This window comes from Aphis gossypii, chromosome 3 (genome assembly GCF_020184175.1).
Source record: "Aphis gossypii isolate Hap1 chromosome 3, ASM2018417v2, whole genome shotgun sequence".
NCBI classification, from domain to species: Eukaryota; Metazoa; Arthropoda; class Insecta; order Hemiptera; family Aphididae; genus Aphis; species Aphis gossypii.
This window is the reverse complement of record NC_065532.1, coordinates 36,768,314-36,789,703: the sequence shown is the minus strand read 5'-3', so window position 1 is coordinate 36,789,703 and position 21,390 is coordinate 36,768,314. Positions and strand designations below refer to the sequence as shown.

Genomic DNA, 21,390 nt, shown 5'->3' with positions numbered 1-21,390 from the left:
TATCAAAATGTACCTTAGATATTAAAAGAACTACAGATTTAAATAAATGTATTTAATACATTAAATTTACGTTAAATGATCTGAAATTCTGACTGTATTTTTTTATAATTTATGTCACACAGTTGTATCTAATTTCAAATAAAACAAAAATAATAAAGATTAGTCATATTTTGCATAAAGTCGGATGTATTAAGGTCATTTGTCGTCACTTTGTTCTAAAATGAGTAATAATAAGTAATAACTAATAATAAATACTTTTACAGTTGAACGCATTATGTATGAAAATAATGGAGTATTGAGATATTAATGAGTAGGTACATAAATATAATTAAACATTCATCAATTGATTGTACTTTCAAATAGTATACTAACCTACCGCTATGCCGATATTCTAAACAATAAATATGAAGTGTTCTGTGTACCTACCATAACATATATAGTCATAGCAGGTATTGTTCTATTAAAATTGTTGTGTAAGAGTAATAATTTTGTAATTATAATACAATAAACAATTTAATAACTAAATAATGTGATAACAATACACACTGAGTATAAATTTATGTAGATACGTAATCAAAATGTATTATAAAACATTAACTTGCCCGTACATTTGTATTTTATACAATACAATATTATTATTGACTTCTTTGTTTTACAAAAATACGTAAATTTAAAAATAAAAGTAGTGTATTTACTTTTAACTATGGTTATTAAAGGTAATTAAAGTCGATGTATTATGATCAAGTTAAATTATTATTTTTGAATTCATGACACATCATTGCGTAGATACCTACTGCTTATTCATTTGATAAATATTTATCGGAAGAGTTAAAAATTGCTAAAAAAAAAGATCTTATTTATGGTATTATGGCTATAAATTTCTATAAAATCAACCGTACCTTTCACTACAATAATAATTCAATTACACATTGTATACTGTTTTTATTTGCTGTGACACACGCACTGCCGTTCCAGTACATTATTACAGTTCCTAACGTTAGGGTATGCGCGAGATTTCCTCGTGGTTTTCCACGTCAGTCGAGTGGCGTGTTCGGCAGTATTCGGTGGTGTTTTCTCTCGTTCGTTTTTGTATACCGTAAATACATTTTTCCGATGTTTTGAGATAGGTGTGAAAATTGTTGCTTTTTACGTTTCGATTTTTTCCGTGTTTTTAATTTTCCGATTTAAATTGAATCAAATAATTTTAACGGCAATGTTAAACAATTTACCATAACTTCGAAACCATTCAATCGGTCAAAGTAAGTGTTCATAAAAACATGCTATATATTTTTGTCTATATAGTTGTAAGATGAATATATTATACAAATTATATTTATAATATAATACTAATTATAAATATTTTTCAAACAACTGTTATACGATAACTGAAATAAATATGTATCTATAATGATGAGAGATTTTTCTAAAATTAAACGTCAAATATTGTAATACTATTTAAACGTTAGTTTATTAATAGATAAATAATATAATGAGTACAATGTGCAAATAATAATTTTTAATACAATTAAATCATAAACGTTATTGTATCTATAGACAACAATAAATTGATTTATGGTTCAAATAAATATACAGTTAGGTATATTATTTTAAATTAATTAATGAAGTCACTGCAAAGAATTTGAAAAATACTTCAATTTTAGTATCTATTCTATTCATTTTTAATCTGATGTATTAAAAAAAATGTGTTTTATGATGAAAAAACAAAATTTCATACTGAAAATATTTAATTTTTGTTTTTATGAGTTAAAATGACTTTATTTATTGTTATAAAATTAATCTATAAAGTTAATGTATATATATATACATTTGTGTTTTATAAATATTAAGTAAAATCTAATTTTATTTTGTGTATATTAAAACGCGATACATTAAATGTTTTTATTTACACGTCAAACATTAAGCATTAAAACAATTTCGTAAATTGTACTACATATATGGTAATACAAATGATAAAATTATACATAAACATTTATTAAAAACTATAAATATTCGTTGACTAGAATATAATTTATTAACATATTTAAAAAAGAAGTATTGTATACATAGGTATAAAAATAGGGATAAATAATTTATGTAAAATTTGCAACTGTAAAATGCCAAATTCTTTTTATGTATTGTTCAAAAACGTCTGATGCAGAATTATTATATAATAATTTGTTTGGTAACTATAAAAAAAGTATTTTTTGTTATAAACATTATATACTAAATATTTATATCTAATAATTTTAAATTTATTTATAAACTAGTTGGTAGTGAAAAAACTAATACCATATTATGAAGTTTTATTCATACAAGTATGTAGGTATCTAATAAAATACAAATTTGCTCTCATCCATCAATCATCAAAAATTGAAAAATCATAAATACATCTGGACTGGTGTAGTTCAACTACTCCGTTTGTTTACAAAATCTATATTATATTAAATAATATGCATCGAAATTTCACAATTTTCAAAATATAAGATTACTTATACATATTTATTTATTTATGAAAAAATTTGATTATTTTTTTAATTGGATTTTTTTTTAATATTTGTAAAATACTATTTATTTTGATGACATACTTTATAAAGTGTTTAGTAAACCGTCTCATGTGGATTTACTAATTATAAATTTATATATATACCTAATATATATAAAATATAATATATATGTGTGATAGTAGTCAGTTTATAAATTAGTAAATCCTCAAGGGACCTTCATCCAATATGTAAATAGGTACATATACCTAACGGAACTACCTATTATTTAAAAAAGACAGTTATAATTCGACTTTTTGAGTAACTGAGTTTTATAATTTTGATTATAATACAATATATTGTTGTTGGTTGATATGTTTTTGGTTTATTATTACATTTTAAAGAAAATTATGAATAGGTAGATACGTATGAGGTTTTTTTCAATTGTTTACAACGTTTGTTAATTTATAAAGCTATAACTACGTATATCAACGCTTTGTCGTTCAAATAAAAATCGAAAAAATGCGGCAAACATATTTGTTATTGAAATATTTTTCCTGCTATTCAATGATTTATTATAGTGCAACCCTTATTTTTAATGCCACACTTGTTTATTACGGTTAATTGCAATTTGTAGCTATTGATTTAACATTTATGAAGAAGAATATACTTAAATTAAATTTATGATAAAATATAATTTTATGATATACAATTATAATACAATTTATAATTATATTATTACTAAGAAAAATAGAATACTAATTCGTCTATGTATATAATTCTAGGTTGATTGGATAAAATAAATTTGAATCAAAAAAAGATAATTTTATGAATTTAATGATTTTGATATTTTATTTTTGTTTATTATATTAATTGTAACAGTATATTAAGTATAAAATATGATCTCTTAATAAAATTAAGTTACAAACCGTATTTCATGGATCAAAATTTTAGTAATTTTACCTTCTTTCTAATTAATTATGAAAGTTAGCATCACTAAATATTTTAAAAATAAAGTTTTAATACTTTTTAGATTCTGAACGAAGTGATGAATGTATTGATTTTACAATGATGTGTGTGTTTTTTTTTTTTTTGTGTCTGTGTACAGCATAACTAGTCGAAATAATGCTCCAATTTCAAACTATGGGGGTAGTTTCCGATGTAAAAGTGAATATCCTTGGTGCATTATAGAGGTAAAAAGTTTACATTTTCCAACAGTTTTCAAAAAAATCGAAAAAAACAAAAAAAAAAATGACGGAAAAACGGCAATTTTTACACAAAACCAGTTTTCGACCAAATCGATTTTTTTTTATGGTTGTAATTCAAAAACTAATCAAGGAAATGTTAATGTTTAACACCAAATGTTAATGTTAGTGGTATCTGTATATAGTTAAATTTTCAAAAAGTTTTGACTTTTTTTGAGTTATTTATAGACCACTGAAATTTTCGATTTTTTTGAGAAATTTTTTTTAAAGTGTCGATAAAAAATTTTTGGATGACCAAAAAGTTTTGAAAATTTAATACAAGGTTCCTTATGAGTTGTTTTTATTGTAGCTAAAAAAATTAAAAATTTAGTCACAATTTTTTTTTATAAGAGTTTATAGTTCAAATTTTTACGAAATCTGTCGAAAACGCGAAAATTTGCAAGTAATTTTGAAGTTGAAAAATCATAAAAATTTTTTCTTTTATAACTAAGTTTTGAAAATTTGGTACAAGGTTCTCCATAAATTTTTCTTCAGATATATGTAAAAAAAACTCTACCGGGTTCAGACAAAAAAATTTTATGAGTGTTTGAAATTTAAATTTTTACAAAACCGCGTTAAATAACGGTTTGGCCTCAAACGATTTTTGATATTTGTTATAATTCAAAAAGTATAAGTCGTAGATACTTGAAAATTTTACCAGTTATTTAGATTGGCATTTTCTTTACTTGATTAAATTTTCAAAATATTTTGAGTTTTTTTGAGCTATTTATAGACAACTGAAATTTTCAATTTTTCTGAAAAATTTTTTTTGAAGTGTCGATAAAATTTTTTTGGCCCTATCAAAATACTTGTAAATTTTATACAAAGTTTCTCATATGTTATTCTTATAGTGATTAAAAAATTATAAGAATACATAGGCACAATTTTTTTTATTAGCATTTGAATTTCGAATTTTGACGAAAATTCGTCAAAATTATGAATATTTGCAAATTATTTTGTAGGTATAATTCATAAAAATGTTTGTATAGGTAGCTAAGAGTTGAAAATTTAATACAAGATTTTTCATAAGTTTAGCTTACAATAATTATAAAAGAACTTAAATTTTGGTGTATTCAGGCCATAAACATAAACCACCTTTTTCACCAACCACTGGAAATTATATCCTAGGCTGACATATCATCTTCGTTCAGAATCGTTTTTCGTATACAATGATACCTATCATTGCATTCAAATTTAACTTAGCCTAATCCAAGGTCAACCCCACCCCCTAATGTACAGCAGAACGGTACCCACTTGCCCGCTTTTTTTTTTTATTTTACAATTTTATTATTTACTATGTTTTTAACTTTTAAAGTTCAATTCGAATATTTTAGTCTTTTCTTTTACTCTGATACAAATATTTGCAATAAACCCTTTATTCTTTATTTAAAATTATTTTTACATAGTATTTGTTTGTTTACTAAAACAAATATTAATGGTTCTCATATAATATCATTAAATATAAATGTTAAAATTATCGTTATATACTAACTAAAAAATAGTATCATCAAAAATTAGAATTCTTCACTTAAGTTAGATTAATAATGCAATACTATTTGTTCTATATATTATTTCAGATTGATGGTTTTATCCATTTATTCAAAGCATGTTAATAATAATAAATAAAACGGGTTTTGAAATTTTAATTACCTTAATTTTTTTATAATTTTAGGCATATTGTAATGATGTATTGTAATTCAATTTTATGTTTGTGTTATTAAAACATATATAAAATACATTGTTATTTAAATATATATAAAATAAAATAAATTATTTAATAAATACAAACATAAATTATAAGTATCTCTATACCTAGTTTTTTTTAGAATAATGTTTTACTTAATATTTCATTCTTATTACGAGTAGTTATAATGTACCTATTAAATAGTATGTTTCGAAATAAAAACATAAACATTCAATATTTTTTAATATTTATACATTATCTGAGAATATATTATGATGAATATTTTCACCAAAAATTGAACGTTTTTTATGATAATATATTCAAGCTGATATTTATTAAATATCATATCTAAGCAATAATTTATTATTATTTTAACTTTTGAGACTTCTTTTATAGTCGCTACTTATTCAACGGAATTCGGACAATAAAACAAAGGAAATAATAAGGAAATTGAACGAAGATGATACTTTTGGCGTCGAATCTAATGAAATCTTCACAAAAAAAAAAAAAAATGATTTCTTGATATAAAATATCTCAAAAACTTTTTCAGACTTAATAAAATAATATGGAATACAATAAAAGTACAAAATCAGTTTTATTCAACTACTAATATACAGTATATAGATACATGTTCATCGTGAAGGCATAAATCATTGAAAATAAACATGTTTCTTGAGATATGGTTCGATGCTAATGAAATGATCATGACTTTATTCATGATTCATTGCATGGTTGTTTGAATTAGAATATATCAATACATAAAAACATGAAAATATATGTACTAAAAATTACTATAGATAAAATAAGTTAAATAAATAATAAATAATCTGGTATAAAAATATGAAGTTGAAATCGACAAAAACATTGTTTGTGTAATTTATTTTGACAACTTTATAGAAGTATAGAATTCTTTTTCAATCTTTACTTTATCATAATTTATAAAACAGTAGATTGTATCGTTTACAATTCTCACAAGAAAAAAATTAATTGTGTGTTATCGTAATTATAACGTTGTGAAAAAAAATAATATTGTATTTTTATTTATATTCGAAATTATTAAAACATTGAATTTAAGTTTGTTTTGAACCACATAATAGATAACATACATATATTTTTATACGCTGTACATTAATTATAAAAGGAATATAAATATATGTGATCTACATACAATATTTTAAAAAAATTACCTATTATGTTAGTTATGTTAATTTTCATTGTCTAAATATTTATATCTAATGGCACTATTGACTGGTAGTAGGCTTTCCAATACACAGTACACAGATATTGATTTTAGTTTTCAAATTATCTCTTGTTCATATAATATTATCTAGGGCCAGAAGTAATATGTAAACAAATATGTAAAATATGACTTACAGATGTATAAACTATAAATCACTTATGATTGATTTATTATATTAACATATATTTTTTATTGATATTTACTATTACCAAATATCTTGTTAATTTCAAAATGAATAACTAACTAATTTCTATGGATAAAATATTATATTAAAGAAAATTAAAATGTAATATAATAATTAAAATTTGTTTCATTTTCTAGTGTAAAACTTTTAAAGATTATTTAGTAGCATACTTTTGTAATTCAAAACATGTCGTACGATGTCCTATGATACAATTGGTGTATAGCAGAAAACATTTTCAATCAATGTTGCTCAAAATTATTCCATTCACTATTATTTTATATTATTTTGTTCATTTACTTAATTATTTTAATTTAGAGTATCTGTACTTTTTTTTGAAAGTATTTATAATCGTGAACTTTGTAATAGTAAAATAATAGAATATTTGCTGTAAAAAAAATACAATATATGTCTTAATTGGATGTTTATTATTTTATAGAACATGTGTCTTGCTCATATATAAATGTATTCCGAAGTAAACGATTGATTTGCATTATATTGAAAATATATATGTATAGATTTTGTTATTTTATAAAAATATAACAATAAATATTCAAAAAATAAATATATTTTGAGGTACATAAATATGTTTTCTTAATATTTTTTTTTTGTTATTTTATTATTTTTATATTATGAAAAGAATAGACTTTTAATCGAAATTGTTCTAAGTCAGCTTTTATACAAATAAATCAATTCGTACATAAATATGGTTCCTATTATTATAATAATAAGTGTTGAATGTTAGAGGAGTGAAGTCGAAAAATAGGTGAATATCTGTGGGAAGAGGTTGTAGAATTACAGGATGCTTAGTTTCTCAAGCCAACTAAAAAAAGGCACATGTCTACGCCTGACGAGTATTACTATTTTATAGTAGACTCGTTATAAAGAGTGAGTGAGGTGTTTAACCACCCAGAACAGAATGTTTAAAAAAAAATATATTTCATAATATAGCTATTATCTATATAGACCCTCATGATTTTTATGAAGATCGATGAAACATTCTTTTAATCAAACAAATGTTTAGTTTTTTATTGATAAAGATATTATAAATTTAATACACAATCATAAATATATTAAGAGATATTTTGTTGTATATATGTTTGTTTTATATCATGTTGTCTTAGAATTATGTTTATTATTATTATTATTAATTGGATTCTATTTAATTGAATTATTTATGTTTAGCCCAAACTCTGGAAAATAATTTATAGTATTAAAATATTTAAACTTAATTAACTTTATCAGTTCCGAATTATGATTGAATATAGATATCTTTTTGTAGTAAAAAGCTTTTTCTCTTAAAATTTCAAAATAAAGACCATTTTGTAACAAAAAAGATTTTTAGTTTTTGTCGATTATTAGATGAAGTATTATACCTAGAGAAAATATTTTATTATCATTTTCAAGAAAATCTTTTGGTTTTAGCCACACTGTATTAATATTAACATTATTGTAGCTATCACAAAAAAATAATCCCTAGAAAAGTGTATGTCATGGCAGTTGGAACTAAAAGGTTTAAAGGTAATATTATATTAAATAACAATTATAAAGTTAAATATATATCATATTGATTTTAGTTACTACTTGTAATTTATAATAAGTACCTATATATTATTTTTTTTTATTACAAAGCATGGAATATTTATAATACAGATAACATACCTATTATTACATGTTTAAAATATTGGCAGTTAAGTTCATGTGAATTTGTTTACCTAAATGTTTTTAATTTGTCTATGAATAGGTAAATAAAGTAAACCTTATTTATACATTTTAAATATAACTAACCACCCTTCTATAATTTGATTTAATATTAACCAATGTTTGGTTACTGGGTTAGGTCAGGGTCAAATTTTTTTTTTTTTTTATGATAGGTGTTTAAATAAGGTCAGTAGAGAAGTATTATATTAGTCATAGATTTTACCTGTATTAGGAAAAAAAAATCAAATTTAAATGTATGTACAGTGTACACAATACAAGAATAAGATTATTGAGCCGGTCGTAATCTGAAAGATTTAACCAATATGTTTCTGTAGGGTAATGTAGGTTAATGTCGTATAACCACGCTTTAGTGGGTATGAAAGCCAAAAGGGACGAGTTGTCTGAATGCATTTGCATATAAGATTGGCATGTTGGACCGACTTTACTCTCAAAATATGCATGACGTGGTATACGACTCAATACGTACTATTATAGTGTGATGAGGTTACGATTTACGAACATTAAGGTTGACCAGAAATGAAAGATTTTCGGTAGTTTAAATTTGACAGTCCATTCTAAGTCTTAAATACTCGTAGCTTAACGAACTGTACTTTAATAAAAATTAATACAGCTATTAAAAAAAAAAAAAAACTAATATTTTTATTATTTAAATATAAAACAATGTTGTATTAAAATACAGAGTGTCCTCCACCGATTTCTTATTTTTAAGTTTTTAGTTCAACGTAAACAGGTACAATTATCTCATCACTATAATATAATAAAATATATTGAGTATAAAATATTTTTAATTTAGTTGGTTTAGTTTTTATTGTGATTAGATATGATATTTGTTTTTTTAAAATAAGTATGATATAATATATTATATAATAATATAAAATGTGCATATTGACATTCAATGAAGTTAAAGCTAATTTTAGCAGCCATTCATTATTATATAAGTTTAAAATTGTAGTATGAAAAAAAAATGATTGTTCTAAATGAATAAAAAAATTATTTCAACATTATACCCAATACTGTTTTTACAAAAGTAAAAATAAAACCATTACTCAAGATGCTGTAGAACTTTTTGATTTTATTTGACAGTTTTTCAGAATTAAGTTTCTAATTCTTTGTGGTTAATTAAATATACACCAAATATTGAATATTTTTATTGGTTTAACACTATGAAAATATGAGTAAGTACGGAATGTGCTTTCTTGAATCATTATAATATTAAAAATTTAAAAATAAAATAAAATTGTATTGCATTTTATTATATGCATAGAAAGAGTAGACAATGTTGTACGATACACAGATTATAGATTTCCAATGATCTAATCTAATAAAGAATAAATCATTAATGTGTTTGTTTAGAAGTAAGTAGTTTCGAAGTCATTTCAGATTTTAAGTGGAGTGAAATAAAAAGAAATCGCTTGACATTAGAAATAAAAGGGTATACTTTTTAAAAACTATTGTTATTGTGGAGCTAAATTTTTTTATTTTGAAATTTAATAATTATTAAAACTATATAAAAAATAAATTAAAAAAAAAAAAAAAAAACTATGGTATGTTAACTATTTATTGTTAATTATAAAATCAGTTAAATCAACTAAATATTGCTAACCTACAAGGTTTTAATTTTCACAGTTGTCGTGTGTATTTTTTATTTTGATTAAGTAATTAAAAAAAAGAATATTTTTTAAATATTACCCGCAGCATTTATAAATATTATTAAAAACAATTTTCGTATTTTATCGTATTTCATTATTAATTATACATTTACAAATTAAATTAGTAAACAATCTAAATACAATTTGGTATTAAATTAATATAATTCAATGAGTTATTATCGACCAACACAATTAGGATTTGAAAATAAGAAGTTATAAAGTTTAGTTACTTATTAACTGAATTTAACAGATACTAGAATAATTGTATGAAATATTGATGAGTGGATTGGAACGATATGATAACGGTATGAGTTAAAAGTATAATGGTTTTATTTTAATTTAAGAAGAATTTATAGTTCGTGTTTTATTAAAATTTATTTGATAATTTTATACATCATTGATTGTCAACCCAACGGTTTTATGATCGATTTTTGGTAAAATATTTATAAAATTTGGCATGTTTGATATTTAATTCGCAATATATACGTACAGCGAGTGATTTGTACAACATTAAACACTCCAAAAGTTGAAACAGATAGGCACACCGAATGAACACATGTGCCCTTAGGCTTGAAAGCTGTGATAATGTTGTTCACAAGAATTTTACTAGTGATTTCTCTATTATCGGAATGCGGTATAGTCGGTAGTACAGAACAATTATTATAGAATATCTATGTTACTGCAATTAGGTGGACATTTTATTATTCTTATTTCTTATATTTTCAAGCTCGACATATCTAACTAAATAGTTTAATTTAGCTAAGGCATAGGAAATATACGCATTAATTAGGAGAGTATAATAATGATGAATCATTATCATTACCTACCACTGGAAGGAGTGTAGGTTGAAAAATAATGTACCTACCTATTATATTCGTTACCTAACTGTTTTTCTGTACAATTAATGCTCTACAATATCGTTAAAGTTTCAATGTGCTTATTGACACGGAAAAGCGAGAAAAACGTAGTCAAATTATAAGTGCATAATGAGCATTATTAATTTTGTTTTGAATGAAGTAAAGTTAGAAATATTTTTATGCGTATATATGTACGGAAAATGTACAGATTATTGTATCAATTATATTATGGAATGGTGTTATACAGTACCTATATCATATATGTAATAAATTTTATATAGTAGGTGATGAATATATAAAATATTTTTTAATTGCGTATACCGCTATAACAGGACGGGAAAATTGTTTGAATAGATCAACCAAACGTGTTAGAAATTTCGTCATTAATGTTCGGCAATGAGGAAGGTTTCTGCAGTAAGAGTGTGTTAGTCCCCAGAAACATCGTATCAATGTATATTGTATATAGCTGATGCACGAAACTATTATGGACTAATGATGATGGACATGTAACCAAACAAAGATTACATACCTAATACGAACATAATATATGAATTATTATATTAAAATGAGCGGTATGACCGTTTGTCCACAGTATATCGGTAACCGTGTCAAAACTTAACTGATAGGTAGTAATTAAATAATAATGAGAAATTGTAAACTCTATAGTATAATATTGACTACTACTAAAGTAGCTAATTATTGAGTCGTTATTGTATTGTTATTCATTGTTTTTATATGTTTTCTATATTATGTGATCTCAATTGTATTTGTGTATTTTACTATACACGTGTTTATACATTTTTCTTTGTACATGTATGTTTTTATAGTACTTTTATTTTTATATTTGATTTTTAATTATAATTTTAAATGTCTTATATTTATTTTAGTATTTATTACAATCAATGTATTTTTTTTTTAGAATTTCGACTGGGTTAGTTTTTATTATTTTAATCTAAATTTCGATGAAATTATTGAATAGATATTATGTCATATTATAGCTATGATGTGTAATATTAATATAATAGCAATAGATCCGAAGATTCATCAATTAAATCAGATTAAATGGAAATGTTTATTGTTTCGTGATTTCTGTCTTTTAATAATGTTGAATTGGGTTACATTTTTGTACATTGCTACCTTTTGTTTACAGTAAAATTATCTGTAGGAAAAACTAAAATTACAAAATATATTTTATGTTTATTCATTATAATGTTAGTATAATATTGGTGGATAATATTTTTAAAAATCACATTGAATTTTGAAGTAATATATTCATAGTAGTGTTCTAAAAGTAAGTTATTATGATTTATAAATATAAATATTTAGTATTTTGTGTATGCATTTATTCGCTTATTCACTGACACGAATATTTTAATGATTATAATATTTTATTATTTTAATGTAGTCAGAAGTAGTAAGTTAAACAATATTATACATATTACTATTACTCTATTATTAAATACACATGTTCACAAAAAACAATTTTTTGTTATGCTACGATATTTCATAATTCTTAAGGTTTTTTAGATCAAATACTCCTGACGAGTGACGAGTATTTAAGATGTTAATATTTTACGTTTTTTTGTTGCATTGAATATAAGAAAATAATAATAAAAAAAAAAACAATGATCTAAAACTAACTTTTGTTATTACATTAAGGGATGTAGTCGTCTGTTTAAAAGTGTCAACAAGTGTCTTTTAGTAGGAATAGGAGCAGGTGTTGGTGTATGATAAGTGTAAGACGTACATTTTGATCGATGAAGTAACTATACGTTTGATATTTTGATGTATTAAATTTAACTACGATTTGAGCGTGACATATAATAAAAAGTAAAAGTCGTCGAACATGATGTTTGTGTATGCATTTATAAAATGGTTTAACCTTAATGGATCGACTACGAACACTAAAATATTATGCATGCACACAACTCCAGGATAACGAGCTTTTATTAGAATGTACACATTTTTCATACATGATTGATAATAAAATATGCTTAAATGAAGAAATCACTCAAAGTAACAAAGATTATATAAATTATATTTTAAGTATGGGCAGGACAAGTTAAGTCGACTTTACACGAGAAGAAGAAGGAGACTACTTTATATCTACTATATAAAATTATATTTGAACAAAATTGATTTTATTATGTGTTATGATAAAACAGACTATTAAATGTTTTGAAAAAAAACTAACCTACGTCATAATGTTGCATTAAAAATTTCAAGGATACAAAAATATTGTGAGGTTAGTGAAATATGTAAGAATAGAACTTATTTATAAAATACATATTAGATCTATATTATAATTATATTGAACTTTATTTTTTATCATATGCGTATTAAGTACATATTATAATCATGGTTAATAAGTTAATAATTAGCATAATTATTGATCATTTTGTAATTGATATTGAAAGTTATGCAATATTCCACCCACAGTTAGTTGTCGATTGATGGATTTTCATAATTTTCGAATATATATTGAGGTCTCGTTGCAGGGTCTTTGTATGTTTTCTTTGTTTTATACCAACAATACTGTTCAATTCTAAAACGGGTTAAGCTTTGGTCTTAAAGAAAATGTGTATAGCTAGGTTATGAGAGATCTAAAACAATAACTTAAAAACAATTATTTTACATTTTTTTATCCGTGATGTCAGTAGTTAGTACGCCTTAAATCAAATGAATATTAAGTTGAGAAATTTTGAAAATGCTTTTAAGTTTTTACCATTGTTTCTTTAGATTAACTTTTATAATATTGGCTTTATGGTTATGATCAGTAGTATGGACTTCATATTGATTTTTTATACATTTGAATAAAATGATATCTAGAATTATTTTTATGTTGAGTTTCTGCTATGATTGCAGTCTACACATTAAAATTTACTGTCGTTGGTTCTTGTTCTTATGGTACATTAATTTAATCTAATCTTATTAATGACCAAATGAAAATCAGATTTATGTGCTACATCGACAACTGCGGTAATATCTTATTATCTGTGACATTTTTATTTTGGTAAAAATTTTATCTTGACATTTTTGCAATGATATCTTGACCACGGCATTCGGCATTTTGAAGGGACATAAAAAAAAGATTATTATTATATAAAGTTTATTTAAATTTTAAATACTATAAATTTATATTTAATAATGTTGAATGTTGATGCAATATTTTTTTTAAACAAATGTAATGTTGATGGTTTTTAATTATTTTTGAATTAATCTACAATGTTAAAATCACTTTTGCTAACTTTAATAATAATAATGTTTTTAATAATCAACGTTTTAAATTTTATTTGTTTATTTTATTACAATTATAAATACATTTACATTTTATTAATCAAACTTTTGCCTTTGCTTAGAAAACAAATATAAAATATGTACAATAATATGTATTTATAATTTTGTAATCATTCATTTTCATATATTTTTTATGAATAAAAAATAACATAGAAAAAAAATTACCATTGAATATCAACAGACCAAAAAAGGAATGTTTACATAATATATATATATATATTATTTAAATAATACAAATACAATACCATAATTTGGTCAATAATGCAATATCAATTTGTATTACGTTTTGTCAAATAGTTTGTATATGCAATATCATAAAATTTACGACGTAAATGATTAGACATTAGTATCAAAAGAAAACATAAACAATTGTGAATGTTGATTTAAATACTTATGTTATCTTAAACTATTTAATTGATATTTTCAAATAGGAGAACAGTTTTCAAACCTAAAATAACTGTTATTGAAACCAAAACTTTATTAAAATATGGAACTGAAATCTAATAAAAAATCCTTATTTTAGTTTTATAGGATTTATTGATCCCCATAAAAAGTCCGTTTTAAAATAATGTTTTTATTGATTCCACTAGTTATTGTGCATAATATTTCTAATATTCCTTAAAAGGTTTGTATAAATTTTTTTTTTCAGTTTTTAAATTAAAAAAAAAAAGATATACATTAGATATGTAACTAAAACTATATGTTAATATTTTCAATTAACTAATTTTAACATAAGTCATAATGCATTTATATTTTAGTCTACAAGTTATTTGAAAGAAGGTAGTAGTATTATATTATAAAATATAATCTTACATAGTCAGTAAAATAATTAATATAGTCCAATAGTCATAATATTAGTATTTATGTATATATAATGTATATGTTAACAGAATATAAAATATATATATATGTATTGAAAACAAATAAAAAATGTATAAGTACCTAATAATTTTTGATAATTTTGGGACACATATCAACAAACTTAGAATTATTTGATCATTAAAATTATTTGATAAATTTTAAAGTAGTTTTTATATATTTATAGAAAGTATAATTTTTTTTATTAATCTTATTTAGAAGAATAACTATCAGTTTATATTTTTTTATTTCAAACGTGAATAAATTGGAAAATGTTGGGATACTTTTTTAAATTAAGAATATCATTTTGAATTGAAAGACTGATAGAGTCATAGAATTATATTTAAATATACAGTATTTAGTGGAATTGATAAAAAAATCAGTGGAAGGTTAGAAACTTGGATTACATATCCCATTTTTTAAGAACCGAAATTAAAAACTAAAATTAAAACCAATAATTTAAGGTGTAGGTTGTTTGAGATTTTACGAGCTTAAGTTTGTTTAGTTTTTGCTTGATATTCTTTTAAACGTATCCAATGCATGTCTTGTATTTATATACTTATTGTTAATGCATCGTAAATTAAATTACGAGTATGATATACACTAAACAAAATATTACTCATACACACACGATTAACATTTTGTTAAATACATTGCGATTATATACGCAAAAAACCCCATCAAATTAACTCATTAGTAATTATATTAACTACTACCATCCAACAAAACTCTATTATAAAAGTAACAATTTAAAAACAATTCTATCTCAAAATCAACCAACTTCTAATGATATCAACGAATCTCTCAACATCTCAAATGTACCAAAAGAAAATCACACGTTAAAAGTTTTGCAGAAACAATAACTAATTCTGTACTTCTTAAAATTAATTAAGATATAATTATTAATTCAATTGACGGAATTAAAAAAATACAATACATCATCGTACTGAATCACATTAGCGCATTATTGAAGCAACGAACATTATTTTTTCTTCACGCAAATCTAATAATATATTTAATTATTTTTTTAAATCAGAAAATAGCCGATGACGTAATTAATAAACTATAAATACTTACTTTTTTTTTTATCAAATGTGATACCTTGTTATTCCTAATATTATTATTGAAGCGCTCGACAATGTTGAGATTAAAATAACCATTATCGCAGTACTAAAGGCTGGTTTTTAGCTTGATAAATTCTGTCATATAACAAGTTTCCGTTGGAAATTATTTATAAACGTTGACGACTTTTTGAAACTTGCAAGTTCAATCCCTGGCTCGATTACGGGTTCCCGAGATAACACTACACATCGAATATTCGTCACTGATGACACAGTTACCTGCTTTCTGTTTAAACAAACTTGTCACCTGTTCTTATATAAATATAAATATATCAATCTAACATTAATACTACTGGGCACACTATAAGAAGAGCAAATTAATTATAAAGTGTCATGTATTCAAGATAGCAATAATAAATTATTACAGAACGAAAAATACGTAGAAATAATGTATATTCAGGAACACCGTATGCTTGTTAGTTACAGCAGAACTGCTTCATAATCATATTTATCACCATTATGTTATATTTTTATTGCCTTAACACTAGGTGCAGTTGAAGACTTAGTTGCAAAAAATAAAAAATCAATAGGATAAATAATGGTTCTAAAACCTCTAAAACCCAATAAAGATTTAATTTTTTGACGGTAAATACAAACAAATTGGACGAACAACTCGAATCATCAACGACCATTTTTATCTAAAACAATGATAATGGTCTAATTAGGTCTAAATATATTTTATAAATTTATTCAATCAAAAATGTAAATATGCATGTATTATGCAAACATACTTAGTCTAACCTAATTGATTTATATATAGTTTACTAAAAGTGGTCGAAAAAAATGTTAAATAGAAAAGCTGTAACCAAAACGAATAAACTATCTAATCAATCACTTAAAATAACTAAATACTAACCAAAAACACCATAAATAATAAAATAAAATAAATTTGAAATAATTTTGAAATCATTATCATCATTTGTTTTGCTTTTAAATTATTATTTGTATTTAATTTTAAATTAGGCTAATAACAATAATAATTATAAATGTCTTAACTAATAATAATAATAGTCAAAATATAATTTATATTTTTTTTTATAAATAATAATCAAAGAGTCATTTAATAAATTTTTAGTTAAATGATTAACTATGAATTTATGTTGTAGTTACGTATTATACATTTTATAAATTTCATAAATAATATTTTTAAATTTAAGTAAATAATAAATACATATATAATATATATTTGTTATACATATTTTAAATTCGTTTTTACTAGGTATCTATTTTATTATAATAATATTAGTAATTATGATATAATGCGAGTTAATATTTCTTCTGATTATTAGATAAAAAAAAAAAATAATAGAGCAAATTAAATTAAACCTATGTTTATATTTTTCAGTGGAAGAGAGACCCAAACATTCGGTAGTGAATAGAAATCCACCAGGATGCCAAACAAGTCGAAGGATATCAAGAACGAGCAGGAGAAGCAGTTCAATTGGTTGCCGATCGTTAATGATCGGAAGACGATCGTCTGCTGGCCTACTAGCCTGGACTAGTTGTCAGGATCCATCCAGGGTAAATACAAATTTAGTCTATCTAAAAACAATTACATCAAAAGCTATTACATTCATTCTTTCCTATATTAGTTTTTCAATTTATTTCAGATTTTATTTTGCTTTTATACATAGGTTTTTGTATGTACTTATAGCTTTTCCTATAAATTACTTTTTATAAATTTGGATTATGTTTTGCATTTTTCAGTCTATCTTTTATAAAGTATTTGTTGGTATAATATGATAAATTATTTATAATATATTGCATATTGGTAAAAGTCAAAACTATGTTACTCAAAGGTTTTAATCCATATAAAAAAAACTGTATAATATTATTATATATGATTAATGCTAAGATATAAAACATGATGTTTTTTGTAACTTTCAAAAGTTATTAGACGGAAAACAAACTGGTCATTTAAAATATAAATATAATTAATGTTGATTGCGGTATCTCATCTATCATAAATCATTGAATTAATCCTTTTTAGAAAAAGAAAAATTCTAAAGAACTTTATGTAGAATAATAAGTCGTTTAAACTTAATTTTCCAAAAAGTAAATCGTTCCATTTCGAGCGAAGTCACATAGCCTTATATGATAATAAAAACTGTTAACCGAAACGAGATCATCCTTATTTTTGTGTTTAGAATCTATGTCACAAAGTCAACGAAAATAAAATGAAAAAAAACTTCATACGCTATGTAAGCGCAAACAGTGCGTATAATCGTGTTCGGCGTGAAAGTCATTAGAGGTAATCCGTTTTGTTAAACTCAGTGGCCTTCTCATTAGCTTTTAGAACCAGGAAAACCAGGCATAGTTTAAGACTATAAGCCTTTCTTGTCCCGATTTTCACTATAAAGATACCTACCAAGACACTAATGAATTGCAAACCTTGAGACGTTTTCAATACCAAGAATGATGTCGTATCAATCATGATACTCTGGAAGTCTGGCGTAAACATGTTGACATCTTATGAATGGACGCGAGAATGTAGCCCAAGGGTAAACTTTGATCGAAACATAAAAACCTTTATAAATCTAGAAATAATACTATGTAAATATCACGCAGGGTAAAATATTTTTTTAAAAGTTTAAAAAAAAGTTTCCGGTTACATATTATTGTTGTTATAATGTTATATTATGGTATGTTATATGTATGGAACATTATATATATAACTTGTGAAATATAATAATACATCACTGACCATGGCGGTATATTATTTTTGATGTATTATGTTAGGTTTTAATATAGATGTTAATGAAATTAGTTGAGCAGTTTTATTTAACAAAAATATTTTGTCCATTTTAAAAGTATGTATGTAATTATCTAAAAAAATATAGGTACGCATAACAATATATACTTTATTTTTTAATTTAAGGTATTAATAAAAATTTTAATTTATTATAAAATTGTATTATGCCGTATACGAGTTACATTCTCAATATCAATTATTGGTTAAATCCATCTAGATTAATTTAATAATTTAATTAATTTAGTTATAACATATTATCGTGAATTGCATATAATTATCAACAGAGAGTGAAAACACACACACACAACCGTACGATATATGAACAATTCAATACACATAATATTAACTGCAAATAACTATAATAACTAGAAATCGTGTGAAATAATAACAATGACGCCTATAATAATATATTCAGCAACGCATTATATCGCAAATAAACATAATTTATCGACGGCGAGTATGACTTGCCTGCAGGCCGTTTGGATATTGATTATAATATTATTATTTTATTCTGTCACCAACTCATAAATGAATTCTACACTATCTCTGACGGTTACACAATATTAAACTCTTTTTGATCAAATATATTTAAAAAATATAAAAGGTTTTACGATGCCAAACGTTGCGGGCAATTTTTTTCTAGGGGGTGTGGGATATAATTAAATGTGTTCTGTCATAGTTAATGTTATTGTTTCGATTCTATTTCACGTGTATTGAAACATATTGACTTTTTAATGTCTTGAAGTATACTTTATACCATGCCTATACTTAGTTATTAAAATTTATAATTAACAAATGAAATGCGTACGTATATAAAGTATATTATTATATTCTTGACAATTGTTTCAACGACATATATTGTATGGGTTAGATATTATGTCTAAAGTCGTAAATATAATAAGAGCATATAATATATTGTATATTACAATATGTATATAAATGTAATATGCGTTGAGCTCTGTGTATTAAGTGTTTATGGCACCCATATAATACTAATATAAATCGTAAATTTTCGAGAGTACAATAAGAAAACAAATATCGAAGGCGGAATGCTGCTACGCGTTTAAACATACGAATTTATATTTGCGTGTACGAGAGCCAAGTTTGGATTCGTCGGTGGAGAATTCGTCGTGGATCGCAGTGGCGGTGAGGGTACAATAAACGCGACGACCCGCCACTGGTAAAAAAAAAAAGATTAAATAAAAATGTCATGCACGGTTTATAATATGATTATTATCACACGTCGACCGTTATGTTGTATCATCACGTCGGTTGATGTTTGAGTCTGATGTAATTTCAACCGATCGACACGTCACAATATCGCAGCATCTGTCGATCGTTGCCGTTTATAATAATATAGGCTCAGCATATACGTATAGTTGATGAAGGCGTCTTTTAGGGATGCTGACGCGGAGTGATCGCTCTATCCTTGTGTCTTTTTTTCTATGGATAAAAATATGTTGACTGTATTTTCGTTTGTAATAAATTCCCTTATTCTTTCTTCTTCAATTTTCACGGTTTTTTTTTGTCCAGTATAATTATTTAATTGTGATTAATCAACTGTATGATGGTTAAAAAACAGTGAATTTTAAGTTATACGAACAATTAAAAGTGCAATTAGTTATGCAAAATTATATTCGTTTAAAAATAAAATCTTTTTTTTTTATCGTAATTATTTATCTATTGTTGCAAATTATTATTTTTCATTATAATATAATTTTGTACAATTGAAAAGTATAAAATAGTCTTGCGATTTTATAGATTTAGGCATACCAGTATGTATCGGACAAATTTGTATTGCAATATAGTCTATATACAATATACGTCATATTCTATGATTATATTAATGTGGAAAAATGTCTTTGAATAGAAAAAAAATTTTGATTTTAAAATTGTTTCCCTATTAATTTTAATATAATATCTGTAGGTTCAGAACTTATCTATTTTAAAACAGTCCCATAGTAGAAGTAATAGATGTATGGAAAAAACTTCAAATTAAATGATAATATTTATTAGACAATGGTAAAATGTCTATCTTATCTACCGTAACCTATTCAATATCTCAATAGATACTTTTTATGTAAATTCGATTTATTTTTCCAGTGTCTATTTATGTAATAATTTTTATTATTATATTAAATTTAAGTAATTAGTTGTTAGTGTTAGGGAAAGCTGGTATTATGTATATTACTTTAACTATTTTAGTATACGTAAACAATTTTATTATTTACCTACTGTATTAAAAATTATATTCAGTTAACTCTCGTGGTTGTCATGGATACCAATCTTATCAGTGTATCGTAAA

The 21,390-nt window shown here is 23.7% G+C and overlaps 1 protein-coding gene across 2 annotated transcripts in view; it reads left to right on the top strand.

Moving 5' to 3' along the window:
* Positions 1 to 1,019: 1,019 nt before the first annotated feature.
* The window catches only part of LOC114122126 (uncharacterized), a 200,257-nt gene continuing 179,886 nt past the window's right edge, over positions 1,020 to 21,390 (top strand). Inside the window, exons 1-2 of one of the 2 annotated variants that reach the window (XM_027984694.2) lie at positions 1,020 to 1,259; positions 17,679 to 17,854. In XM_027984694.2, coding sequence (XP_027840495.1) covers position 1,259; positions 17,679 to 17,854 — 177 coding nt within the window. In that variant the 5' untranslated portion in view covers positions 1,020 to 1,258. Of the gene's footprint in view, positions 1,260 to 13,177; positions 13,303 to 17,678; positions 17,855 to 21,390 lie in introns of those variants that run through there. The other variant, XM_050204358.1, reaches the window with a different exon arrangement.